The 27,317-nt window shown below is 46.1% G+C and overlaps 1 protein-coding gene across 2 annotated transcripts; it reads right to left on the bottom strand.

Annotated features, from left to right (window-relative positions):
• Nucleotides 1–1,614: 1,614 nt before the first annotated feature.
• On the bottom strand, nt 1,615–27,317 carry USP40 (ubiquitin specific peptidase 40). 2 transcript variants are annotated; one of them, XM_050987580.1, is made up of 32 exons: nt 27,242–27,317; nt 24,959–25,175; nt 24,646–24,713; nt 23,594–23,707; nt 22,709–22,873; nt 22,135–22,281; nt 20,491–20,634; nt 19,352–19,480; nt 18,993–19,094; nt 18,321–18,428; nt 17,468–17,789; nt 16,963–17,044; nt 15,951–16,122; nt 15,426–15,510; nt 14,596–14,666; nt 13,456–13,775; nt 12,868–12,994; nt 12,471–12,528; nt 12,128–12,181; nt 11,649–11,737; nt 11,146–11,232; nt 10,635–10,671; nt 10,095–10,159; nt 9,926–10,000; nt 9,398–9,524; nt 7,350–7,444; nt 6,120–6,238; nt 5,601–5,666; nt 5,164–5,374; nt 4,945–5,040; nt 4,129–4,223; nt 1,615–3,652 (listed from the first exon to the last, which is right to left on the bottom strand). In XM_050987580.1, the coding sequence occupies exons 2-32, from the start codon at nt 25,155–25,157 to the stop codon at nt 3,547–3,549; spliced, it is 3,735 nt and encodes a 1,244-aa protein (XP_050843537.1). In that variant the 5' UTR covers nt 25,158–25,175; nt 27,242–27,317; the 3' UTR covers nt 1,615–3,546. The 2 variants fall into 2 exon arrangements, with proteins under 2 accessions (XP_050843537.1, XP_050843538.1); XM_050987581.1 differs by lacking the exons at nt 1,615–3,652; nt 4,129–4,223; nt 4,945–5,040; nt 5,164–5,374; nt 5,601–5,666 and adding an exon at nt 5,417–5,561.

The following is a 27,317-nucleotide window of genomic DNA, read 5'->3' as shown; positions in this document are numbered from 1 at the left end:
CCTGTAAGCCCCAACTATCGGCGTGCAGCTGGAGGGAAAGTGCCCCCACTGTACCCAGCGCTGTGTTGCTCATACTTTACCATATGAATTAATAAATTGATTGCTGCTTGAATATTGGCATAGTCAAGCTTCTTATTTATAACACCTTGCAGGGCCTGAAGGGGCTCCAGGAGAGCTGGAGAGGGACTGGGGACAAGGCATGGAGGGAAAGAATTGTTCCCTGGGAGGTGCTGGCACAGGTTTTAGAGAAGCTGTGGCTGCCCCTGGATCCCTGGGAGTGTCCAAGGCCAGGCTGGATGGGGCTTGGAGCAGCCTGGGACAGTGGAAGGTGTCCCTGCCATGGCAGGGGGTGGCACTGGGTCACCCAACTCCATTCCAACCCACAGCCTTCTGTAAAGGAAGAATCAGATTTGGGAATGAAAAGAGACATTACAAAGCAAATGGATCTGGACTTAGGGCAGGCAAGGACATTTTTCCCGCAAAAAGAAAGCAGACACTTCCATGCCAGGTGGGTGATTCCACCTGGGCTCCTGCCAGCAGGTGCTCAAGGGAAGTGAATTTTACCTTCTCCCCACTCCCCTGAGGGTCCCAGAGAGGCTCTGACTCTGGACCTGGTGATCCTGGGAAGAACAGGAGGTGTTGAGAGCTTCCACATCCCAGGGCATCGGAACAAGTCTCAGAGGAAGCAAGAACACTGGGAAGAAGCTGCTCTGGGGAAGAGGGATGTTTATTTTGGGTTTGTGGGCTTTATCTGGGTTCTTCCACTGACTCTCTAGGAAGCATCTGAGATGCCTGAAGAGGAATCTCAGGGGCGGGGAGTTTAAATTTGGCCTCATTTGCTCATTTTCCTGCAGAGGTACCCCAAGGAAGCACAGCTCCATTTAACTGAAGAACCAAAAGCCAGGGCTAGCCCTTCACCACGCTCACAGGGAAGGATTTCTTCCCATTATCCCATTTAACCCTGCTAAACCTCCTGGAAATGCATGAACTCTGCACCACACTTGTCAGGAAGGATGCTGAGAAAAGTGTAGGAATCAAATCTGGGAGATTTCCCTGTACCTGGAAACCCCCAGCTGTCAGGTCCAGAATCCCAGAAAGGTCTGAGCAAGCAGAGATGAGCCAGATGACCAAAAAGGAAAAAAAAAAAACAAAAAAACCCCCAAACCAACCTAAAAATAATTAATTTCCCAGAAAGTGGCTTAGTAGTCTCTAGAAGGCAATTGTTAATTTCAGTTAAAATCTGTTGCTCAAAATAACACGTCCAAACAACACATTAAAATTGGGATAAAAAAAATTTCCAAGGTTTAAGTCTAGGGCATCAGAGTGGCTTTAATTTGTGGCCTGATGGAGGAACCTTTCCTGCCATCCTTGGTGCTTTATCCACAGGGATTGGAAACTTGGGACAAAGCAAAGCTGCTCCTGGCACTCAGAGCCCCGAGCCAGGACCAAGCCAGGAGCCTCAGGAAAAGACAACAGTCCCAAGGAATGGGGAAACCTTCCCCAGAGATGGGAATGTTGGTTCAGGAATGTTGGAAAATTAGAGCTAATTAATATTCACATCAGAAACCCATTTGTGCCATTTCCAACCAGTGAGACATCCACAGACAACCCAGCTAGGCAGATAAAAATGACATTTATTTTGTGAAGAACACTTGAAAAATAAAGATGAAAGCTCTTCCAGGCTTTGCAAATAACCATCAGAACCCACAGAGTCACCAAGACTCCGTTTTTAAAAGGTGTTTCCTCTCCCCAGCCCCGTTTTCCATGAACTCTCTCATTGTGGAATGGCCCACAAGAGTTTCAAGGAAGAAAAAAAAAAATGCATTTTTGAGCCAACATTAGAAATAATCCAAGATTGGTTCAGTGCAGGTGCTGCTACATTACACTTGAACAAAGGCACAAAATTCCCACTTGGAATTTGCATTTCAATTTCTCCAACCTTGGTGTTCTCAGGGAGAGGCCAGAGTTATTCAAGAGGGGAAGGCTGAGCTCAGTCCAGCTCTCCAGCAGGAACCAGAGGAACTGAAGGGACAGCAAATAAATCACAAGGGCTGGAACCATGTGGGAACACAAACCTTTGGAATCAGCACCTCTGATCCCTGCTGCAAACCCAGACTCCCAAGAACACCTGATATGGAAAGAAGGCGACACAAAAGATGGGAAAACATCCACTGCCCTCCCCTCGGGCAGCAAATGTATCCATGAAACTGGGACTGCAGGATCCCAGTGAGTGAGGACATTAAACAGCCCCTTCTGCAGAGCAGCAGCCCCAAAAAGCACAGGAGCACCTGCTGAAGTCTAAAGATATGCACAGAAATAAATAATAATCCTGTGTTTCATGGTGCTTTTCACTTCTTTTGTTTTGCTGCTAGCTGAGTGTCAGTTTTGCTCTTTATGCTGTCTGAAATACCAGAGTAGTGTTAACCTATAAAAGGTACATGAAAAATCTCACATTACCAAAATTCAAGAAATCTTCTCACTGGCAGCTCCTCTTACAAACAGCAGGTCAAATATTTACTGCAGCCCCCAAAAGCAACCTTGGGTTTTGTCCTGTCATTATCACAGATTTAACTCAGGATAATCAGGCTCACTTTGGAGTTTATACTTCAGAGCCTTTGACCTGGAGCTCAGTGAGCTGCTCCAAGTCAGCTCAGGACTCCAAGAGAAACAGGTTCTCCAATGTGACAGAGTATCAGAACAGCTGGGAACATGGGAAATGGGGGAAATTCCTCTGAAGAGGAGCACTGAAAATAAATGCAAGCCTTTTTCCTGAGTACAGTAAAACCCACTGAAGATCAAACATTGGATCTGTCCATTTTTTCCAACCGTTTTGCCTGTTCATGAAGTTCAGGGACAACAAAAATGCCCTAGACATTGCAAAATGAAGTTTATGGGCAAAATGAAGTTTATGGGCAACAAAACAAACCCCAGAAACTTAAAAAAAATCTAAGATTATGTCCCTGTTGTTCCATATCACAAGATGTCTCCTGGTTTTACATCTTGACAGATCCTGGACTTGTTCTTTTTGAGCCAATTTCCTACACTTTGCTCAGAGATTTCCACATTGCCTTCATTCCTAGGGCTGACTCCAGCTCCTACAGACTTAGGTTTAGAGATAAAGAGAGAAAAGCAAATTCTGGTAACAGCAGCAACTTCAGTGATCAGAGACAGGAAACAATTCTAAAAAGAGATGATTATGACTGTATTAGATCTCAGTAGTGATGGTGCAGGAGGTCAGATCTGACCCAACAAAGCATTTTGGGTGGTTAAAAAAGAGTCACTGAGGGGTTATACAATATTTGAATCCTTTTCCTCCTCCATAAAGTGCATTTACTCAGCCTGAGAGTAAGTACCACACTGAGAAAGGGACCTTAAAGCACTTCCCCAAGAGAGAGCAGAAGAAAATCAGAGTTATCCTGAATCCTACAGCCAGTCTGTGCCTCAGGGATCCTTGAAGACACTTTGGGAAAGCCCCTCTTGCTGTTGGAGCTGAGGCCCTGCAGGCCAGGTCAGCACAGGGTGGTGTGGGCAGAGCAGCTCCTGGTGCTATCTGAAAACCCCCACGTTGATGGAAAGAGCCACTTCAGGTCTGCGGGGCTTCGTGGGGAGCTTCTCCTCGGGGAGCAGGGGATCCTGGGCACGCTCCTGGCGGCTGGAAAACAAAATAACCTGGTTAATGCTCAGTGCTGGGCCTTGCCAGGGTGAGCCTGGCCTGAACTCTGAGCTCCAGGGAGCTGTGAAAACTGCCTGTGCCAGGCCAGGCCAGCCAAGGGTTCATTTTCATCCCCACAGTGTGTTCCAGGAGGGAAAACCAGCCAGGAGTTTGAATTATCCAAGTGCTCCCTGCAGAATTACTGGAACTGTGTGCTCTGACAGCACCCAGCTACCACTGGCCTCCAAAATTATCCAGTTAGGCTGAATCATGGAATGGTTTGATTTAAGGGACCTTAAGGACCACCCAGTGCCCTCCCCTGCCATGGGCAAGGACACCTCCCACTGTCTCAGTTGCTCCAAACCCTGTCCAACCTGGCTGTGGACACTTCCAAGGATGGGGCAGCCACAGCTCCTCTGAAAAGCAGCAAACACTTGGCATATTTCTAAAGAAAAATGAAACTAAATGCTCACTACCTTTTCCTCTTTTCCAGAGCCAGCTGCCTTTGTTTCTCTTTCCCAATGTCATCTCTAACAGTGCTGAAGTCCCTGGTGTCATCAAGGAGAAGGTTCTGTTATAAAAAAGGATTGGAGAGATCAAAGTCAGAAGGTAAAACTATTTCCCAGCTGACACAATAAGTTCCCAGATTGTTTCTTTTGACTAGTTTTACACTGATTAAATTCAAGTTCATTAGAATTGCAATGGTTTGAGTTGGAAGGGATTGAAGGATGATCCAATGGGCAGGGACTATCAGCTATCCACTATCCCAGGTTGCTCCATGCCCCACCCAACCTGGCCAGGAACACTTCCAGGGATGGATTTCTTCCAATAGGCTTAAACAGCAGGACAGGACATCACATTTTTCTCCTACTGCTCTAAAATCCAGCCAGAATGTTCTTTCCTTCCGACTAAGCCTGATTGCTAGCTGAGAGCTCAATGCTGGGTAATTCCTTTTCACACCATGAAATAGAACTGCCATAGTTCAGTAATCCATAATATGTAACAGTTTGTGTCTATAATGTGATTCTGAAAGGGCACTTCTTTGGATTTTACTCAGAATTTGAAAAAAAAACAAGTCAAAAAATGAGGGCAAGAAAAAAGATCCAGAAAAAGGAAAAGCAGCAGCAGCAGCAAGAAATTTTCTATCAACACAATGCAGTGTCCAAACCCACATCTCAGTACTCCCAGAAATGCAGCAGGATGAGAGAAAACCAGGAAGAAATGAAGACACTGACAAGGGGACATTGCCTGAAGCTGATCCTCGTGCAACAATTCAATTTAAGGAAATTTACCTTCACCCCAATGATGTCTCCATCCTTCAGGTGGTAAGGTGCTGACTGCAAACTCGCCTGCTTTTTCCTCCTTTTCCTCTTGGAGATTTGCTGGGTCTGAACAAAAGCAAAGCAGAAGAGTTTGGAGTTCTCTTTGAATTCAATCTCTAAGGAACTGCAGCCCAAACCAACACGTGCTCCTCTCCAACAACTGTTGGATTCTGTCACTCCAGATCTTACCCAGCTAGATATTGGCAGCCACTCAAATCTCTCAGGGAAGTATTTGGCTATTTCAATTTTATCTACAGGGAGACAATAGTGAGAAGCCACTCTCTGCCTCAGAGCCCAGGTTGTGCATTCCTTGGAGATATCCCACACCAAATCCCGGGAGCTGGAGTAGTCCCTCTCTCCTGGTATTCCCATCTGGACTCGCAGCAGCAGCTCGTGGGGGCTGGCAGCAGGATGAGAGAATGGAAATTCTTGTGAGCCATGCTTTCAGAATTCCCAGCTTTCTTCCCCCACTCCTGCCCTCCCTCACTTTGTTTGTGGAAAACAATAAACAGCTTCCAAGGTTTTCCCACATCCTGAGAGCCCTGAAGTCAAAAGCTGCTCAGTGAAGGTTTCCCTCAAATGCAGAGCTGAAAGAAACAAGAGAAATAAAGATCTTGAGTTCTTACCCCAAATTCTCTTCTTCTTGCAAGGGTTCTATGCAGATTTCCACCCTGGCACCCAGCCTGTAGTCACTGAAAACAGAGCAGAGATTGTCTACATGGCTCTGGAGCTGGGCTGGGAGAGCTGGGGGTGCTCACCTGCAAGGAGACCCCAGAGCCCCTTCCAGGGCCTGAAGGGGCTCCAGGAGAGCTGGAGAGGGACTGGGGACAAGGGATGGAGGGACAGGACACAGGGAATGGCTCCCACTGCCAGAGGGCAGGGATGGATGGGGATTGGGGAAAATTCCTGCCTGTGAGGGCAGTGAGGCCCTGGCAGAGGGTGCCCAGAGCAGCTGTGGCTGCCCCTGGATCCCTGCAAATGTCCAAGGCCAGGCTGGATGAGGTTGGAGCAGCCTGGAACTGTGGAAAGTGTCCCTGCCCATGGGACTGCTGATCTTTAAGATCCTTTCCAACCCAGACTGAGCTGATGAATCTCTCCCAGTGCATCCCAGATCCAGCCTGTTGCACATTCCCCAGGGAACCCACCTGAGTCTCCTCTTGTTGTCCCGCAGGAGCTTCCCGGGGCCTTTGCTGTCCACTGTCCAAGCTCTGAGGAACGAGGGCAGGGGCACAACCTGCTCCTGGCAGCAGGGCAAGGTCAGAGCCTGAAAAACAGAAATTCTTAGTCAATAATGTTAGCAGCCAGTCTCCCTGGAAAATCAGAAAACCACCAGAGTAGCTCCCAAAAAAGAGGGCAAGGTACTGAGATTTATTCCACACCAGCTGTTGCTTGTGGCTGTGAGCAAAATACTCATTTTTCAATCTCAAAGGGAGTTGGATTTCCCTCCCTCTCAACAATTCTCATCTCAACTTCCATTTCCAAAGTACCCAATTTCTTTTTTTAACCAGAACTTGAACAACTGGGAGGGAATGAGGCTGTTGCAGTCATTGCCCCAGTCTCCAGCCAAGTGCTGAGCTCCTCTAAGCCCTTCCCAAGGACACAACACCTCCCATGCTCAGCCAGCTCTCCTTGATCAAGATGCAAACAATTCTCCATAGCAGTAGCCTGGCAGAGCCCAAAACTGAAGTCACACCCAAAAAATGGAGCAGAATCAGGTTAGGGATCCTTCCCCATGCAGCTCAAGTAGAACAACCCCTGCTTAAACCACACAGAGCCTTTTGGTAGGATTGGGTTATACATTTTTGTGGGTTTGGGGTTTATTTTTTTTCTTTTTTGGGGTGTTGTGCTTGGGGTGTTGTTTTTTAGTGTATTTAAACCATACAAAGGTATTTTAGTTTCTGCCCAAACAAAATGAGCTAGACCTTCCTGGCTGGCAAACCTGTGCACCCCAAAGCAATTCTTCATTCATCAGATTCCACATACAGAAATTAAAAAGCAAAGATGCAGAAAACTAATACAGGAACAGTGTGGAAATGGCAAAGTGGCTTTTTAGGAGGTGCTTGTTATGTGTGTGCTTCCCATGGAGAGATTTTACACTGAAATAAAGACAAAAGCTGCCAGGCAGAGCTTCAGCTGATGTGCAATGAGGCTCCTGCAGGCCAGGACAGGTGACAGGGAGGATGGGGACAGCAGGGACACTAAGGAAGTGTCTGAGCTACGTGCTCCAGCTGCCTCTTGGTACTTACCAGTGACCATGGCATAAACACCATGGCACAACAGACTGGAGACAGGGGAAAAGGAAATAGAAAAGAGCTGTTAATAGAGCTCGAGGCATCACAGGCTGCTGCACAGTCCAACACAGGAGAACATCTAACCTGCATCTTCAGATCTTCCAGAGAGGCCTCTCCTGCTATCTCTATCCTGCCGGCATAACAGAGATCCAGGCCTGGGTGGGTGGCTTCTGGTGGAGCTTTGAAGTGGGGAGAGGGAGGAGGAAGAAACAAATAACAAGAAGAGTCAGCATGATTTGTATAGTCCTGAGAGATAACAGCCACTTCATGGTCACATTTCACTTAGAGAAGGAGCCTGGAGTCCCTTAGAATATCCAGGAATCCCAGACTGGTTTGAGTTGGAAGGGACCTTAGAGGTGACCTCATTCTGACCCCCTGCAATGGCCACATCCAGCACACAAAATACATCCCAATCATTTCCAGACAGTTCCTATACATATCCTATCCTGCAAATTTCAGAGCTAGGAGCAGTTATTGCCACTGATAAATAGTGTTAGTTACTGGGCAAACCTACTGCAAGCAAAGATAAGCTGCTCTTAGCTCCTCTACTGGAATCAACAGGGGAGAAAGTGAAACTCAGGAAAGGTTTGAGGCAGGAGAAAAATGAAAAGAAAACTTCTTCAAGGGGAGGGGTCCTGTACTGCAGCACAACTCAGCATCAGAGGAATATTACTTTTCATAAATAAGGAAAAATCAATTTGTTCCCCATTTTCCAAATATTCTCATTTCCACTTCATTCTCTCCTCCCTTCTCAATCCTCACTTGATTTTGCTGCCCTGGCTGGTTTTGGATTTGACCCTCAGGAGAGCAAACAAAGTTAAAACATTGCATCTAAGGTCTTTGATACTATTCAAGCTTTACCCATCCTTCCTTTTACAGCTTCCCAAAAAGCAACACAGCCTGAAGGGAATTCATTGTGTCTTCAGGAGTCTGGCATTTGAAACCAATCACATCTGTGCTCATGAAGGAGATGCTTTACACTGCTGCCACTGCCTAGCATTCTAATCCATGTTAGAATTCCCTGAAACTCAGTCTGTGTTAGAGAGCTCCCCGAGACTCAGTCTGTGTTAGAGAGCTCCCCGAGACTCAGTCTGTGTTAGAGAGCTCCCCGAGACTCAGTCTGTGTTAGAGAGCTCCCCGAGACTCGGTCTGTTAGAGAGCTCCCCGAGACTCGGTCTGCCTTAGAGAGCTCCCCGAGACTCGGTCTGCCTTAGAGAGCTCCCCGAGACTCTGTCTGCCTTAGAGAGCTCCCCGAGACTCGGTCTGCCTTAGAGAGCTCCCCGAGACTCAGTCTGCCTTAGAGAGCTCCCCGAGACTCAGTCTGCCTTAGAGAGCTCCCGAGACTCGTCTGCCTTAGAGAGCTCCCGAGACTCTGTCTGCCTTAGAGAGCTCCCCGAGACTCAGTCTGCCTTAGAGAGCGCCCCGAGACTCTGTCTGCCTTAAGAGCCCCGATCTGTCTGCTAGAGAGCGCCCGAGACTCTGTCTGCCTTAGAGAGCTCCCCGAGACTCTGTCTGCCTTAGAGAGCTCCCCGAGACTCAGTCTGCCTTAGAGGCTCCGAGACTCAGTCGCCTTAGAGAGCTCCCCGAGACTCATCTGCCTTAGAGAGCTCCCGAGACTCAGTCTGCCTTAGAGAGCGCCCGAGACTCAGTCTGCCTTAGAGAGCTCCCCGAGACTCAGTCTGCCTTAGAGAGCGCCCCGAGACTCAGTCTGCCTTAGAGAGCGCCCCGAGACTCTGTCTGCCTTAGAGAGCGCCCCGAGACTCAGTCTGCCTTAGAGAGCGCCCCGAGACTCTGTCTGCCTTAGAGAGCGCCCCGAGACTCTGTCTGCCTTAGAGAGCTCCCCGAGACTCTGTCTGCCTTAGAGAGCGCCCCGAGACTGACAAAGAGCCCCTGCTACAAAATTAAGTGGTGTTTTGAGCAATTCCATCTGAGGAACATCCCCACAACAGGATTATCTAGCATTTATGTCCAAAATTGCATCAGTCTCCTGAGTGGTCCTTTCACCATAACTTTGATACAACTCATGCAGCCCTTCCTAGATTTCAGAAGGGTTTTAAGGCTTTGGATTAAAACTTGGGTTTGACTTGAAGAGAAACCACAGATGATTCCTTTCAAAGCCTGGCCAAGCTCACCTGCTGTAGCAGACACCTGCAAAGCCTCCATCTTCCAGGTGATCCCATTCACCTGGTCTTGTGCATTCTCTCCATGCTTCTTATGGCTTGAAGGCTTCAGCCACCAGATGGGGATTTTCAGGAAACCCTGGAACAGAAAATACCAGGTGGCTCCTCAAGAGTTGTGTGCAGACAAGGGGAAATTTCACCTTTAGCACATGAAGAGAGAAAAGATTTGTTTAAAACTGAAGTTTTTGGAATGGGCTGCCCAGGGTGGAGTCAGCACTCCTGGAAGTGTCCAAAGAATGTGTGGATGTGGCAGCTGGGGATGTGATTAAGTGGGGAAGATGGTGGTGGTGCAAAATTAATGATGCTACAACTTGGAGAGACAACGTGTTCAGGGCCAGGCTGGACAGGGCTTGGAGCAACTTGGGATAGTGGGAGGTGTCCCTGCCATGGCAAGGGTGACATGGGTGGGCTTTAAGGTCCCTCCCAACCCAAACCACCGTGGGATTCCAAGTCTCCAGACACTGCCCCCTCTCCTTTTACCTTTTCTGGCAGCTTTCCTTCAGTTATAACCAAAGTGTCTCCTCTGCAAACGTTGAGCTCCTTCAGGGTGGCATTCTGCAGAAGAAAAGGCACAGGACCCCTGTCAGCCCACAGCTGCCTTTCTCCCCAGGGAGCAAAGAACCAAGGGATTAAAACAGGCTCCTCTTACTTCTGGACTTAGTGCTTCCCCTGCTTCGTAGCACCAGTCAAGCCTTCTCAAATGCCAGCTGTCACCTACCAAAACCAAAAAGGATACACACAGAAAACTAATCAGTCACTAACACCAGTGTGGGAAAATATCACAAAACTCCTAACAAGTGTCAAGGGTCCTTTTCCTTTCTGTTCTTTATTTTTATTTGCTTTCTAAGCACAACTCTGGCTAAATGAATTAACACTTCATCTTCCCCAGACCTTTTGCTGTATGAAAATAATCTTTTATTTGCACAGATCTCCCTTCCTCACCTATCTAATTATTTTCCCTCGTTTCAGAGGAGAGAAGGAACTCCCATGTGTCAGATTATCATTTGAATCTATGACAAGCTCTTTAAAATAAAAGCTGCATTATAAAGAATTCATGGTTAGAATTCTTTCCCCTCCTGCCATTACAATGACACAGATAATTGAAAAAGCTTACAAGATTTAGGGTAGGAAAAGCTGACTTAAAATATTAAAAATTCCTTTAAAAAATGTAAATAACAACACAACTAACCTGATAATCCTGATTTCTCCAGCATTAAATTGAGACACTGAAAGAAGAGAAACACAGGATAAGAGTTGTGTCAATGCTGAGGCTGGGAAATAAATTTTTCAGTAAACTTATGTTAGAATTTTCTGACATAAAGAATGATTGATTGCTGGTCAGTTCTTAAAACAATATAATTAGACAAGATGTAATTGGGCTATATATTAAACCCTTCATGGATGAGATGGTTTCCAGGGAAAAAATTCACTACATCAGCTGAGCAAGCTTTCCCAAGCTGGTAAAAAAATGGAACATGTGCTGTCAGTTTGTGCCGTTACTTGAAAAAATTCTGCCCCAGAGTTTGCAGATGCACCTTAAAGAAACACCAAATCAAAGCTGCAAATTCAACACTGGACTGGTAGCAGCAGAGTTTCCTTCACTCTGTGCAGGGCTCTTCCCAACTCCTCTGCCTCCATGGCTGTGCATGGAATGTTGTCCAGGAGCTTGGGAGCAGAGCTGTGGGAGCAGCCAGCCTTACCTCTCTGACAGAGGCAGTCTCCTCCACAACAATCTCCATCTCAGGGCTGCAGCTTTGGTCACTCCCTACCATGAAGTACAGGAAGAGCTGAAAATCCAAAAGCAAACCATCAGAAGAAATATGGAAGTGTAAGAACAATTCCTGCGGCAAGAATGTCATCAAAAAGCACTAAAATGGCACAAAAAGCAAAGATAGTTGAGTTATGGCCATCAGCAGATCCTCATCAGCCACCCCTGGTCTCTAGAAATGCACAACCACTCCTTCCCCTGAACATTAAGGCCAGGTTGGACAGGGCTTGGAGCACCCTGGGATAGTGGAAGGGTGGAACTCAGTGGAACTCAGCCATGGCAAGGCTGAGTTTTAAGGTCCCTTCCAGCCCAAACCACTCTGGGATCCTGGGATATTTACAACTTGTACATTCCAAGAGCAATATCCCCCCTTTTTTCCTTTATTCTCTTTAGGAAAGTCCCTGCAGCAGGCCCCTCCATCCCACTCTGCTGTACCTGAGTGGAAGTTGGAGCTTTCCCACGGCACAGCCCGAGCAAGCTTCCCATCTTCAGTTCTGCCTCCTTGACTGTGTAATCCTCAGGCACTTCAGGGAGGACAAATAAAAGCATCAACTTTATCATCCTCAGAGCAAGCTAAAACCCTTCAGTGCTCTCTGGAGAGCTTGCTCAGCCCTGACAGCAGATCTGGGAGTGTCCTATGAGGAGAACAAAGGCATGGAGATCTCCCAGAGTCCATCAGGAGCACAGGTGGATTAGGGATGTAAGCAATAAAACCAAGCTGAACATTTCAGTTTAACCCCTATCTTTGTATTGGTACTGTTAATTAACTTTAAAACCCCCCTCACAATTGGTTCAGTTAATCCTGAAATCAGTGGAATTATGTGTGGGTAACTTCTCCCAGGAAAGGAGAAACAGAGGCTCAGAATCTCCCCAGTGAGTTTCTTACAGAACAGTGATTCAAAAAATCAATTTACCTGGAGACAGAAGTTTCCCATTGCCACTAACAGGTCTAAGACAGCTCTCGTTTGCTGCAGCAAAAAGGACAGGAAAGAGAGAAGTATTAAGTAAATCAAATGGGAATAAAATAGAGATTTGGCTCAGAATTTCAGACAAGTAACATCTTTAAGATTAATTACAACATCAAAAATAACATAACATAACAGGAGACATCAAAAATAACTGGAGAGAGACTCCTTGAGACTCCAGCAACAGTCTCAGCTTTTATTCTTTGACTGAAAGGAAAATTCTACCCCTAAACCCACTCAAAAGCCAGGAAACTGTAACATTAGCAGACTGGTAAAGCAGCTGAACACTTACCCAGCTCCTCCTGCAGCTGAAGCTCCCGGATGGCTTTCATTTTGATATCTGACATCACCTAAAGGGCAGGGACATTAAAAGGGGTATGAACACCTCCAGCCTGGAATGCCACCACCACCCCTGCTTGTTCAAGTGCCAGTGCACAGAGATAATCCTTCCCCTCTCTTTCAGCTCTGGTTACTGACACCATCTCAAGCTTCCATTCACAGGATGGCCCAAAGAGAAAGGTGTTCGACACTAAAACACTGCACTGGTTTAAGCTCCTGCAAATACCCCAGGGATTCTAACTCTGAGCTCAACACTAATTCCAGCAGGGAAAAGCTTCATCCCTGGGCTTACATCGAATCAGCTGGGCCAAGTGCAGGGGCCAGGCTGTTCAGGAAAGCAGAGTCCTTACTGTTTCAATGGTGGCAGTGATTTTAACGTGTTTCTGCTCCTCTTCCCCCCCACAGAAGTTCTTCACTTGGAGCCAGCTGATGTCATAGGTGAAGGCAGTCAAATTCCCACTTGCAACGTTGACAAAGCTGTGGGAATCAGCAGTGCAAAGACAGTCAGAGACAGGAAAACTAAACATTAGCAGGGCTACATCACTCACCAGCACAGCTCCCAGATAAACCAATGGTGCCAAAGGTGTTCAAAGTGATGGTATCTCACACAGCAGAGGCCTCAGGGAGCACAGAGTGTCATGAGAGCACAAATTTGCCCCTGGCAGCTTTGGATTCACTAAGCATGAGTTGTTTCCCACCAGGTTTTTCCCCCTTTACAAGGGTAAATCAAAGGTTGTGACTGGTGCTACATTTTGAGGGCAAGAAAAATCTAACAGCTGATAAATAACTGGTCTCCAAAACTTAAGAAGAAAATAATTATATTTGTAAGCTCAAAGTGATAATTAGTTGCAAGAATACATGCTGTTAGTATAACCTGAACTAAAAGGTATTACAAAATTGCTTTTTTGTTTCATTACAATCATAATCAACAACGTTACCTCTGGTCATGGCTGTCTAAGATCAGCACAGAGCACCCGTCCCTGAGCCCGACACTCCGGACTGTTTCCTTCATGTCTTCCTCATGGAACACTTCCCAGTTCTTGGCTTCTGGGTCTGCTCCTGAGCCGTTTTTGAGGATGATGCCCCCGGCTGGAGCCAAGGCAGAGTGCAGCTGCCCCAGGCTGGTGCTGCAGGAGAAGACGTGCTGGGCCTCGCTGAAGTGCTGCCCCTTGCCGCCCTCGTTGTGCTCGGCCAGGCGAAGCACGTTGAGCACCACGGGCTCGTGCTCAGGGCCTGTCAGCACCTTCCTGCCTCCAACCTGGGGGAAAGCAGCAAGGAATGACAGCTCAGGGAGGGGCTGATCCAGAAAATACAGGAGAGACTGGGCAGGGAGAAAATTGAGACCAAAGTGGACACTCTCCCCATTCAAACAAACCTCCTCGGAGCAAATTCCATGGGTGTTGGGAGAGAGAAAAATGTTATCCAGAGCAGCTGTGGCTGCCCCTGGATCCCTGCAAGTGTCCAAGGCCAGGCTGGACAGGGCTTGAAGCAGCCTGGGATAGTGGAAGGTGTCCCTGTCCATGGCAGGGGGTGGAATGAGATCCTTAAATCCCTTCCCAAACCACTCCACAGTAAGCAGCCGGGAGACCAGTGGACACTTGGCAAAATCAGGACATTAAAGAATTACCCAAATGGGACTGAACATTGTGACTTTGCATTTTAAAAGCTTGATCTTTCTGATATTCAACCTAAATTCAACCTAAGCTCCTTGCTGAAGAAAATTTAATGACACAAAAGCTGGAATAGAAAAAACTATCCCAAAAATAAAACCAAGACAAAACTGGCTCTGTTTCTACATATTTGGGTGGTTTTGTTTAGTTTGGGGTCTTATTTTTTCTTTTTTTGAGAAAGTCAATATCAAATGGATACTTTTACAATTAAAATAATTTAAAAGTAGCATTTTATTCCACAAGAGAGACAGAATAAAATGCTGTGCTTCACAACCACTTCCAGGTTAAACAGAAGCCTTAATATTAAAAGAAGATGGAAATCTACAAAAGCAGCACAGGATTTCCAGGAGATTTTGCACAGTCTTATCTCTTCAGAGCTGACAAGGAAGAAGTGCTTTGTTCCTTTACCTCTTTCCCATTCCAGACAAAGATGTCTGCTCCATCAGCCAGCCCAATGCCATCCAGGGTCAGCTCATCTCCTAAAAGAATAGGAGCAAATCATCAAGTTCTTGCTCCCACAAAACACACAAATAGGATCAGCAAGTTTTTAAAAGTCACTACACTTAAAGAACTGTACAGGCATGGGGAGGAATACTTAGAGCAGCTTTGGGTGTCTCTATTTTGATGTCAACACTATGAAGAGTTGGATTATGTTCTGATTCAACAGTGATTTTCTGAAGCTGACCACAGAGAACATAACATTTGAAAGTTACTGAATTAAGTTGGTTAAGACTGGCACTTAGAATTGCCTAACAAAATAAAGCTGGAGACAAAAATGACAGTTTGAAAAACTGATGCACCCTTAATAAATTAATGAACTCTTCATGTGAGCATTTCCCTCTACAAAATTCCTACTTCAGCTGAAGTCTAACCTACGTTTTCCTTTGATGTCACCCTGGCTCCTCTCTTCTATCCTCTCCTCCACCTATTAGGCCAATCCTATGAAAGCAAACATCCACAAGCAAATCAAGGGCAAGACACTGATACATTCTTGTCAGCAAATGTGCTTAGCTTGCTTAAGATCTGCATTTCACAACAAAGATTTCACAGCAAAGTCTCAAAATCATTCATTCCACTAGTAAGAGTGAAGTAAGTAATTGAAATAATTAAACATGAGTTTGAGCTGAAAGAGTGTTCAGTAATGCACATCTCCAGGATGGTGTACAGATGAAATCTTTGATGGCTGCAGGAATTAAAATACAGCAATAGCATGGAGGCCTGGCATGCAGTGCTCTTACCATCAAGCACCTGGTACAGGTGTAATCCTGCTGGTAAAGGCTTGGCCATGCTGAGAACCATGTCCCCTTCCCAAGACTCCAACATCTAGTTGGGAAAAACAACCAGAAAAATTGTCAAATAACAGTGAGCAGTACCTCACAGCACTCACAATAATCACAGTCTGCTGAAAGCTGCCACAGCCTGGCTCCCAAGCTCACTTGGTGGCACTTAATTGGTGACTCCTTGAAAAGACAAAGACAACTCTATCACAAAATGAAATATCAAGAATTTGCTGCCCAAATATCATAAATTAGCTCATGTGAACTTTGAAGTCTCCACAGTTAAAATTCCAGCAATTTCATGGCTTCAAGAACAGACCCCACACCACTCTTTCCTCCCATGTAAACTCATATTAAGTTTTTAGCCTCCTAAGCTCCATTTACTGTTGAAAATTCCTCCTTAACACAAAGACTGCAGCATAAATCTATTTGTAAAGGTTGCAGTGGCTCAAGTGAAAAGGAAGTTGAGTTTGCTAGAGCAGGTACCTGGAACACTGCCTGCCGGAGGTCTCCCAGGGTCCTCCTTCTGTCAATTGTCAAATCCACCACGCTCTCTTTCCAGGAAAGTGAAGGATGCAAAGCCCCATTGTGGAATTTATAGCAGGAGCTCAGGTGGAGATGTAAATCAATGCCATTGTTTGCTGAGTCACATTCAGCTCTTGGGTAGAACAACACAGCAAAGTGGTGAATTTTTGAACATCAAACAGATGTTTCTGTGCAGCTGTCCTGAAACTGATCCTCCCAGGGCTAAATTCCCTGCCACATCCCCTCCTCCTTTATACCTGTCCCTAGCTGTAGCAGCAAACCTTTTAAAAAATATAGGAGTGGAATTCACTCAGAAACAGAATCCCAGGATGGTTTGGGTGGGGAGGGACTTAAAGCTCATCCAGTCCCACCCCTGCCATGGGCAGGGACACCTGCCCCTACCCCAGGCTGCTCTAAGCCCCATCCAAGTGGCCTTGGACACTTCCAGGGATGGGACAGCCACAGATTTGTGTGAAATATCCCATAAACAGTAACTCTTATGTCTGTATTCTGATATCTTAACTGTGATTCAGGTGTAGCAGCACCTGTGTCCCTCCACAAGGGAAAGTTTTGTCCAACCTCAATACCACAAGCTCTTGACTTTTCTGGCAGAGAGTATCATTTATCTGTAAATTCCCAATAAACCAAGTCCTTCCCCCTTCTCCCAGTGAAGAATTCCCTCTATAAACACAGTTAAGATACCATGTTCCACTCTCTTCCCAGAATTGCAGTGATTTCCACCAGAAAAATGGTACAATTTGAAACTCTGTCTTTCCCTTGAAATTCTGCAGGCTGCCTGCTAACAGGGAAGGCAGGAAAACAGCAGAATATGGACACAGAAATTATATTCTTCTATTAACCTCTGACATTGAACCATTTCAATTCTGGCTCTGCTCAAGGAATTTCTTTCCTTTTGAATCCCTTGGGAGTCCTGCAGGTAAGAGCTGTTCTGAGCACAGTAACACCAATATACCTCTTTTTTTGCAGCTCTGTATTAGCAGCATTCATTTCATTCAGCAGGTGCTCAGGAATTTGGTACCCTGGATTTCCATGTGCTGCAACAAAAAAAAAAAAAAGGTTTAAAATGTGAAAAAAAAAGTTATCAAGAAGAGACATTACAGTACAATCATCACTGAAAACTCAACTGCAGGATGATATAAAGAACAATCAAATGCTTTTACTCTTTCCAATCAACCTTTCTTTAAAGGAAACTACCACATGAATGCCATTAGCAACAACCTGTATTTGTTTCAGCTGATGCTCTGCCATTATTTGTGGAGCATGCTAAAAAAAAAAATTAGTCAGCTACAGCCAATCAACACATCACCACCTCCTTGTACCTTCATTTAAGTCTCTTTTCAAATGATCACTACAAGGAAAACTGGGGAAAATAAAGCTTGGAAGACAAAACAGCACTCCAGAAAAAAAATGTCCAAGCAGGAAGCCCCCCCCAGAATCTCCAGATGAGCTTTGTGTACCTTCAGGGGGCCTCTTCAGCTGAGCTTTTCTGTAGAACAGCATGTAGGCACTCTCTTTACCCTGGAACTGCTTCTCAATATCCTTCTCCTTGATGGGCTGGACTTTGGAATCGTTCAGATCAAACCAGTGGCACCCAGCAGCAGCAGCCCTTGGCCTTGGGGGGCTTTTCTCACAGTTCCACTGGATATCATTCTTCTGGGAAGGGCTCTGGAGATTTTGTCCATGAGAATCCAGCTTGAATAGGAGCTTGTGTGTTTCCTTCAGGCTGACCTTATTTCCATCAGGACTCAGCTGGAATATCTGAGGATGATTCTGCAAATACTGAAAGGGAAGCAAGGACAGGATGGAGATGCCAAGTTTTAAATGCAGCAGCCTGCATTAAGCTGCTCCACCTCATTGTGAAACATAAACCCCATTAATTCAATCCTCATTTTTTTATGATGCTTCCTCATGTATTTTCAGTTTACCTCTGTAAAAGCCTCACATCTACACTTCACACATACATTTAAATATTTCTTGTGGACACTGCAAGTAGCTCCCTTCAAAAAACAAGCAAATAGCAGTTTTCCACCTATCTACAGCACAAATGCTGAAGTATTTTCCTTAAGACATCATAAAATACAGCAATCAATTGGAAAATTGCACACTAGAAAAAAAATTACACAGAGTCTCAGGCAGACAATTCCTTGGGAATTTTATGTTCCCCAGCCTGCTAATTCACATTACAAACCTCTCCTTGCACATGCTAATCCAAGGGTCCATATTCTGAATTATCATCCTCCTGACTATTCAGTAAGAATATACATGGTTATAAAAGCTATTTAAAACCACAACTAGCAAACCTGTGATTACCTTTCGTAATGCTCCATATTGTTTTCTGTATTTCTTATTCCAGGACACCCCTTTCTTCTCCAGTAATTTCTGCCCTAATTGATCCACAGGAATCTGTTTAGCTTCTTCCTGCAGAGAAACAAAAAAAACAAGGTAACAAAGGCTACAAAAGGCAAGGGGTCAACACAAAGAAGTCAATTTGGAAGCGTTTTAATCATTCCTGGTTTTTAATAAGCTGCTGTAACATCATATGGAGCTGTGTCAGGGTTAGGCTGGATGTCAAGAGAAAGGTTCTTCCCCCAGAGGGTGCTGGGCACTGCCCAGGCTCCCCAGGGAATGGGCACATTCCCAAGGCTGCCAGAGCTCCAGGACAATGCTCTCAGAGATGAACAAGCTGGGATTGGTGGGGTGTCTGTGCAGGGCCAGGAGCTGGATCAATGCTCCCTGGGTCCCTTCCACCTCTGGATATTCTGATTCCTTTTGCAACAGCTTTGGTGAGCAGCTTTAGAAATACTCCAGAAGGACCTTTGTCTGTACCAAGAGCCACTGTTAATATTAAAGCCAAGTTTTAAATGCTTCATGCCAAGCTCAGAAGAGCTCTGGACACTTTAGCCTGCCTACTCTCACAAACACCAACCCCCTGCAGGTTCCCTAGCTCCAAAACCAAAGCAATGAACTCCTTACATACCATACCTCTGATAAAATCCCTTTTAAAACTGCCAGTGGATTTTCTGTTTCTTTGGCATTCTCAGTGTCTCTTAAAGGCTTCTCTTCAATCAGCCCATCCTCTTCTTCCTGGGTGAGAAAGACACTCACAAATATTGTAGTTTCACACAAAAATAGAGGACTGGAGTATTCTGTGCTGACATCATCATGCAAAACCTAGGAGTGTGAAGGACATTCTGTTAAACTGCCCTTCTCAATGAGGCAGGACACACAAAGCCTCATTAAAATATTAATTAAGTTTGGAAGCCACATTCATCCACCAGCTCTTAATACTTTTCTGAAAAGCACAACCTCTAAAGCAAGGAAGAAAAGCCTTTAGGACTTACTTGGAGTTGCCAGTTTCCTAATTCATCCACATCTCTGATATAAACATGATAGTGTCCTCCATAGCAGCCACCTTTGTGTATAATAACAGAGAAGAGCTCATACATGTACTCTGAATCATCCATCTCAGTCTTTAAAAAGAAAAACAATAATTGTAACAACAACTGAGGTCAGTCTCTCACACAAGGACAGCTTTATACCTTTAGCATCACTTCAGAGATTTCTCAGTGTGTGTTTGCACATGCAGAGACTGAAATGGCTTTGAGGGCTGGGGACACAAGGAAGGACTGGCACAAGCCAAGGAGCAAGGCACAGGCTGATAAATCAAAATCCCAGACTGCTTTGGGTTGGAAGGACCTTAAAATTCATCTGGGTTCCTGCCAGGGGAAGGGACAACTTCCCCTAGCCCAAGGTGGCTCCGAGTCCTGTCCAAGCTGGCCTTGGGACACTTCCAGGGATGGGGCAGCCACAGCTTCCCTGGGCAGTCTGTGTTATTAAACAAGCAGGATTCTGAACCATAATGGAAACTCAAAATATTCTCAATTTCAGTGTTTGTTCACAACCAAGCTTATTTTGTTTAAAAGAGGAGAGAGAAAAGAAGCAACACTTTAGCAACCCTAAAACTGGGGAGGGGGAAAAAAGCTTCCCCAAATTCTAACACTGAGAAATTTCCAAGCTTGCATTGCAACACTTGAAGAAGAAACATGTCTGTTCTATAAGAGTGCCTCTGTTGTGTTGTTTAAGAATCAAAATCTGTCATCAAGCCATGGCATAGCTCAGTCTATAACCAGAAAGATATTTATGAATGCAAACAGAGATTCCTGAGAAAAATAGAATAACTACAGGCACTTAAAGCACATATAGCTCAATTTATGCACGATGCTATCAGACTAACCACACAAAAATAAACTTCAAATTTCATTTCCACATAATTATCTTCCTGTCAAGGAAAGGTTAGAAACCTCTGGGTAATTATTTTACCCTTCCCTCTTGTAGCTACATGGTAGTTCAGTTGAAAAGTGGAGGAGGACACCACCAAGTCACTCAAATGCCTGACAAAATGCAAAATAAAAGATAACCTTGAGCTGTAGGTTCTCTGCTGAGCACACAGAAAATTTTAACAAATGTTAACTGTGCCCACCTGCTCACAGAAAGGCTTCAGGTTGATCTGGATGGGGAATGTGTAGCAGCTTGTTTCCTTGTACCTCTCACACTTCTCAAAGTCAAAGTTGAACCTCAGGAGGGAGATGGTGAGGAAGGGAGGCAGCTTGCGCAGTTTAGCAGACTGGGAAGGGATTTAAAAACCACTTTAAGCACAGACCCAGAACAAAACTGTGCTTCCACCTTGCTGTGGTCAAATCCTTTTCCACCAAAGCTTTGTTACCACCAGAGATCAGTGTCCCCATTTTTGAAATGTCTTCAATAATTCCCAATTTCCCTTCCAACTACACAACCTAGAAGTGACCCAGATCTTCTCCCCCTGTTGAGCCCCACATCCTCCTTGACTGGTGATCACCAGTTTCTCACCTGATCCTGCTGCAGCAAATAAAGGACACTGGTGAAATTCCAGTCAGTAATGACATTGCCATAGCCCATGGGCTCTATGCAGGCACTCGCAGGAGCTAAAGTCTCCCTCATTTCTACAGGGGAGCACCCTCCAGGCAGGAAAACCAGGATAATCCATTTTAATGATTCCAGATTAATCCAGATCCGACCACTTGATGGGTGAGCCCATCAAGAACCTTCATGAGAAGTAAAACCAACCACCTTGTACCACCCGTGGCAGCAAGTGTGGGCTCCATGGCCACGTTTCTGAGCCTTTCCAATGTCTCCATCCTCCTCTCCACTGCCAGAGCCACAACAGGAACACACACAGGGTTTAAGAAATCTCCTGAATTAGGAATTCCATTTGCATCCATAGCCTGGCAATGCTAGCTCTGTTGATTTCCTACCAAAATTCAGAGTTCTCACTCTCCTGCATGGATGAGCACTTGTGAGGGCAAACAACTTACCCTGCACTGCCTTGAACCCAGCCCAGTTAAACCCCAGCCAGCCCTTGCAACAAGATACATGAGGCACTGCTGAGAGTTCCTGAACTCCTAAGTCACTGATTAACCTGGCCTGACCTCAGCTTCCCTTTGAACTACTCCTTCCACATCCAGAGGGCTGCAGAGTTTGGATTTCACCCATCCTGCAGGAGGCCAAGGGGCTGTGCTGCTGTGATAACGGCAGAGGGCAAAAGCAGCCTGAGTCTGCTTCCCTCCACAAAAACAGAGATACAGCTGCCCATGGTTCTTCTCTTTCATTTGGGTTCTCCAGAAGGTAGTTTCCATGATTTCTCTCATTGCACATTTTTATTTTATGCTCTAACTTATCTTTTAGCCAATCCTCCAGAATGCCCAGAGCAAGGTGCAGCAGAGGTGTTGAAGGAGTCAATACTTTCCAAATCATACCACACTCCATGTTAGGGACAAAAAACTGCAACAACATTTGGGAAATGAGCCACAGGAGCTTTTCTTGACATCCCTGCTTAGGTTTCACAGAATCCCAGGATGGTTTGGGTTGGAAGGGACCTTAAAGCCCATCCAGTGCCACCCCCTGCCATGGGCAGGGACACCTTCCACTATCCCAGGCTGCTCCAAACCCAGCCTTGGACACTTCCAGGGATCCAGGGGCAGCCACAGATTCTCAGGGCACCCTGTGCCAGGGCCTGCCCACCCTCACAGGGAAGAATTTTCTCCTAACATCCCAACTAACCCTACATCATCCCACCCCACGGTGTTACCTTGGAAGCTTCAACCAGTTTATCACAGGCTCCACATCGATACAAGTTGTCATTCTCAAAGTATTCTTCCTCCACATACATGTTCCACAGGGCCTCCTCCAAGCCAGCCACACCTTTCACTGCCACTGTGAGGTCTAAGAAATCCTCCTGTGCAGACAGACAACAAGAAACAAGGTTCTGAGGGGTGTAAGTTTGTGATTAGAAAGATACCCATCCTATTCATCACAGTGATGGGCAAAAACACCTCACAGAGTCACAGAATTTAATTTTTAAAAACTGATTTTTTTTTAAGTTCCAAAGAGCATAAAGGACTGTCAAGGTATGTTTTACCTCGCTGCACTCTGTGCTAACTACATCTACTAAAGGCAAGGCTTGTGAACTCAGAAGATGCAAAACATTTGGGTTTTTTACCTCTCATTTAGAAAATGCAGCCAAAGACCCAAAGTCCAACATTCACTACCTGGATTCACCAAGGCACTCAACAAGGATTACATTATTTTTGGACTTTAGAAACAAGAACATTTAAAGTCAACAGCCTGAGGAGGACCCCCCAGTGGGAGATCCCCAGCTTTACCTGTCTCTCACTGACATTCTTGCACTCCTTACAGACTATCTGGTTGACAACAATGCCATGGTACAGGCGGTTGATGAGGTCATGGCCCGATGTTCCCACCAGGGAAGTCTCCAAAGCACTGAAGAGGATCCTGTTCAATTCCTGCACATCGTGCTGCCTCATCTCCTGCAGGGGGGAAACACAAACAGGAAGGAATAAAACACTGCTGTGACTTAAAAATAACATATCAGGTGTCCCAGAGTCTCAACGACTACTCATACATTTACTCCTTGAGTAGTAAAGTACTACATTTATTATTCTTAATTTGGTTATGCTACAACCCATCTAAAAATCTTTCACTTGGATAGAATCATAGAATTTCAGAGTGGTTTGGGCTGGAAGGACCTTAAAGATCATTTTGTTCCATCCCCTGCCATGGGCAGGAGCACCTCCCTCTATCCCAGGGTGCTCCAAGCCCCAGTGTCCAACCTGGCCTTGGACACTGCCAGGGATCCAGGGGCAGCCACAGCTTCTCTGGGACCTATGCCAGGGCCTCACTGCCCTCCCAGGGAACAATTCCTCCCCAATATTCCATTTACACCTGCTCTCTGTCAATCTGAAGCCATTCCCTAGATTTAGATTAATCTCTGACACAGTTCAACTTGGGTAAGAATCTAAGTATCTGAGCCTGTTGGAAGAACACTCCTGTAAGAACAAAGGAATTTGTTCCTCCCTGCAAACAACTGCCACGGGCTCCATGTGGAGATCCAACAGGATACACCAAGAGCTGACCCAACCCGACGCCATCTCTGCAGCTGGAAGCATTTTAAGGTGTTTCCTAATTTTAAGGTGTTTCCTAAATGCCAGACTTCCAGAAGCCATGTGTGTGGGGATGCAGATGGGCACCTCGTGGCTGCTCCAGCCGAAGCTCTCGGTGAGGTCAGAGGTGGATGCAGCCTGCTGGTCCAGGAGTAGCAGCTGGGCAAACAGGCGCTGCAGCTGCAGCGGGATGATCCGAACCTGGCACGGCAGCAGGGAACAGAGTCAGACACAGCCTCACAGCACCCACCCCAGCAAGAACGGGGCAGCTTACCACAAAGCTGCTGATAAACCACCCCTGGGTGATAATCTCCCCCAGCCTCGTTTGTAACACACACAAGTCACTTCACACCAAGCAGTCAGAGTCGGTTCCCAAAGATGTACAGTGCCTCACCTTACACAGCAAAAGGGAATGATTTGGGGTGGGAAGGACCCTAAAGTCTATCCCATTCCACCCCTGCCATGGGTAGGGACACCTCCCACTGTCCCAGGTTGCTCCAAGCCCCAGTGTCCAACCTGGCCCTGGGCACTTCCAAGGATCCAGGGGCAGGAACAGCTGCTCAGGGAATTCCATCCCAGCCCAACCCACCTTCACAGGCAACAATTCCTTCCCAAAATCCCATCCATCCCTGCCCTCCCATTCCACCCGTGCTATGGGCAGGGACACCTCCAACTGTCCCAGGTTGCTCCAAGCCCCAGTGTCCAACCTGGCCCTGGGCACTTCCAAGGATCCAGGGGCAGCCACAGCTTCTCTAGGAATTCCACCCCAGCCCCTCCCAGGGAACAATCCTTTCCCAATCTCCCATCCAGCCCTGCCCTCTGGCAGTGGAAGCCATTCCCTGTGTCCTGTCCCTCCATCCCTTGTCCCCAGTCCCCCTCCAGCTCTCCTGAAAGGTTTGGTGGTAGGGTGGGATGAGGTGGGAGGGAGAACAGCTCAGCAGAAACAGACTCCACGTCTGATTTCTGAAGTAAAACCCGATGGCAACAAAAGCTTAGAATGCTGTGAAAAATCCAGTATCAGCCAGACCAAACTGCCTCTCAGTGTCAAATTTAGGTTTTGACTCATTTTCAAAGGTTTTACATGAACTGCAGCCATATTCCTCCAGATCAACAGTGATGAAAAGGAAAATTCCCGGCACCTTTGCATCTGGTTTCCTGCTGTCATCCAGAGTGCCAAGTTCTTCAGGTCCCAGGGAGAACAAAGCCTCTGCAATTGGTAATAAATTATTATTTAAAAAGACAACATCCCCTCCTTAAAAATTTAATAGATTTTAATGTCAAGTACCATGATTTTATTCTGTAATAACTTATTTAAAGTGAACTGTGCCCAAAATCACCCGAGTTCACTGTGTTTCTTAAATAAATAACCAGAAGTGCAAAGATCAATCCCAACAACAATCTCCACTAAAAATCAATCCCAACATTATTTTAAGAAGGTTTTGAGCACCTCACCTCTAAATTCAGGTGTGAAAAGCAGAGTCTGCAGAAGGGAATTGAGGTAGCAGGTCCCACCCTGATTTTTGATTCCACTGAGGTTGGTGAAATCCCTGGGAGCTGGAGGCTCAGACTCTCTGGGTTTTGATTTCTTCCCTTTCCCATACTGATTGTTGGAAATAAAGGAAAAATCCTCTTCAAACAAGTCCCCAAACATTGTGAAGGCAGAAGAGTCCTTTAAAAAGACACAATAAGTATTTACTATGCAGTTGAACCCAGCCACCTCAAATCCTCCAGGATAAACCTGGAAGCCCTGACTGAAAAATTTGTTTATATTTTTCTCCACCTTAATCTGATCATTTTAAAAATAAACCCATGTAAAAGTGTACATTAATGTAACATAAAGGGGTGAATTAAAAGCATTTAGGTCTGAGCAGTCCTTTCACCAGGATCAAACCCACAATTCCACTTAGCACAATGCTGTTATTTATTCCTGCAAGTGAACTATCCCCTACCTTGGATTAGCCTTATCCACCTCCTCCAAACCCCTGGCACTTCTTCATCTGAGACATTAAAGCTGAAAGATTTTAAAGTTTCACTTTCCTAATGAACATAAATAGGAACTAAATCACTTTGCATCAGCTTCTCCTCCTCTGACTGCCTTAAAATCTCTGTCAAGGCCCCTCCTCCCAAGCTGCTGGATGGAATTCCTCGGCTTGGCACTCAATCCAAGCTGTCTCCCAGCCCTCATTCCTGTTTCCAGTCAGGCCTGCTGCACTTTAGATTCTTCTCCTCCCATCAGCTCCTGAGTGGATGGTTTGTCCCAAAAAAAGGGCCATATCCAGGAGACACCACCCACCCACCACTCTGGAGAGGCACTCGAGTGCCAAATCCTCCCTCGCTCCTTATTTCTGGATCCTCCTTCCCTTAAAAGCCACACAGGAATAGCAGCTGGAGGGGATTCTGGATGGCCCAGGGACAGCTCAGAGCACAGGGCCTCAGGCTGCAATGAATCCATGGCAAGAGAAACCAAAATCCTGGAATAAATCCATGGCAAGAGATCCCAAAACCTCTCTAATAAGTGCATGAGAGGAGATCCCAAAAGTCTCTAATACTTCCATGACAGGAGACCCACAAATCTCTGTAATAAACCCATGAGATTCCCAAAACCCCTCAAATAAATCCATAGCAGGAGATCACAAAACCATCTAATAAATCTGTGACAGGAAATCCCCAACACCCTTTAAGACATCCATGACAAACCATCCTAAACCCCTGTTTGGGATCCATAGCAGGAGCTCCCAAACCCCTCTAATAAAACTATGGGAGCAGAGCCCAAACCCCCCCAAAAAACCCATGGCAGGAGATTCCAAAGCCCTCTAATAAAGCCCTAGGATTGCCAACCTCCCCCAATAAACTCATGGCAAGAGATCCCAAACCCTTCTAATAAACCCATGGCAGGAGATCCCAAACCCTTCTAATAAACCCATGGCAGGAGTTCCCAAATCCTTCTAATAAACCCATGGCAGGAGTTCCCAAATCCCCCTAATACATCCATGGCAGGAGTTCCCAAAACCTGCTAATAAATCCATGCCAGGAGCCCCTAAATTCTCCTAATAAACCCATGCCAGGAGTTCCCAAACCTTTCTAATAAACCCATGACAGGAAATCCCAAACCTCTCTAAAAAACCCACAGCAGGGGATGTCAAACCCTCTAATAAATCTGTGACAGGAGACCCCAAATCTCCGTAACACACCCATGGCAGCAGTTCCCAAATCCCTCTAATAAATCTGTGACAGGAGACCCCAAACCCTTTCAATAAACCCATGGCAGGGGATCCCAAACCCCTCTAAAAATCTGTGACAGGAGATCCCAAATCCCCCTAATACACTCGTGGCAGGAGTTCCCAAACCCCTCCAATTAACCTATGCCAGATCCCAAAACTCTCTAATAAACCCATGGCAGGAGATCCCAAGCCCTCTAATAAATATGACAGGAGATCCCAAATCCCCCTTATATACCCACAGCAAGAGTTCCCAAACCCTTTCAATAAACCCATGGCAATAGATCCCAAACCCCTCTAATACATCTTTGACAGGAGACCCCAAACCCCTTTTCAATAAACCCATGGCAAGAGAACCCAAACCCCTGTAATAAATCTGAGAGGAGATCCCAAATTCCCCTTATAAACCCACGCCAGGAGACTCCGAACCCCTCTAATGAACCCCTTCCAGGAGCCCCCCGAGGCTGACAGCCTCCCCGGGCCGGCGATCCCCGGCCCCTCAGAGCCCCCCACTCACCGTGCCCGGCCCGGCCCTACGGCCACGGGCCCGCGGCCGCCGCCATATTTGTTGTGTGGCGCAGCGCAAAGCACGC

This window comes from Serinus canaria, assembly GCF_022539315.1.
Source record: "Serinus canaria isolate serCan28SL12 chromosome 7 unlocalized genomic scaffold, serCan2020 HiC_scaffold_29, whole genome shotgun sequence".
Lineage (NCBI taxonomy): Eukaryota > Metazoa > Chordata > Aves > Passeriformes > Fringillidae > Serinus > Serinus canaria.
Note: the sequence above shows the minus strand (reverse complement) of the source record. Positions and strands in the feature narration are given on the sequence as shown.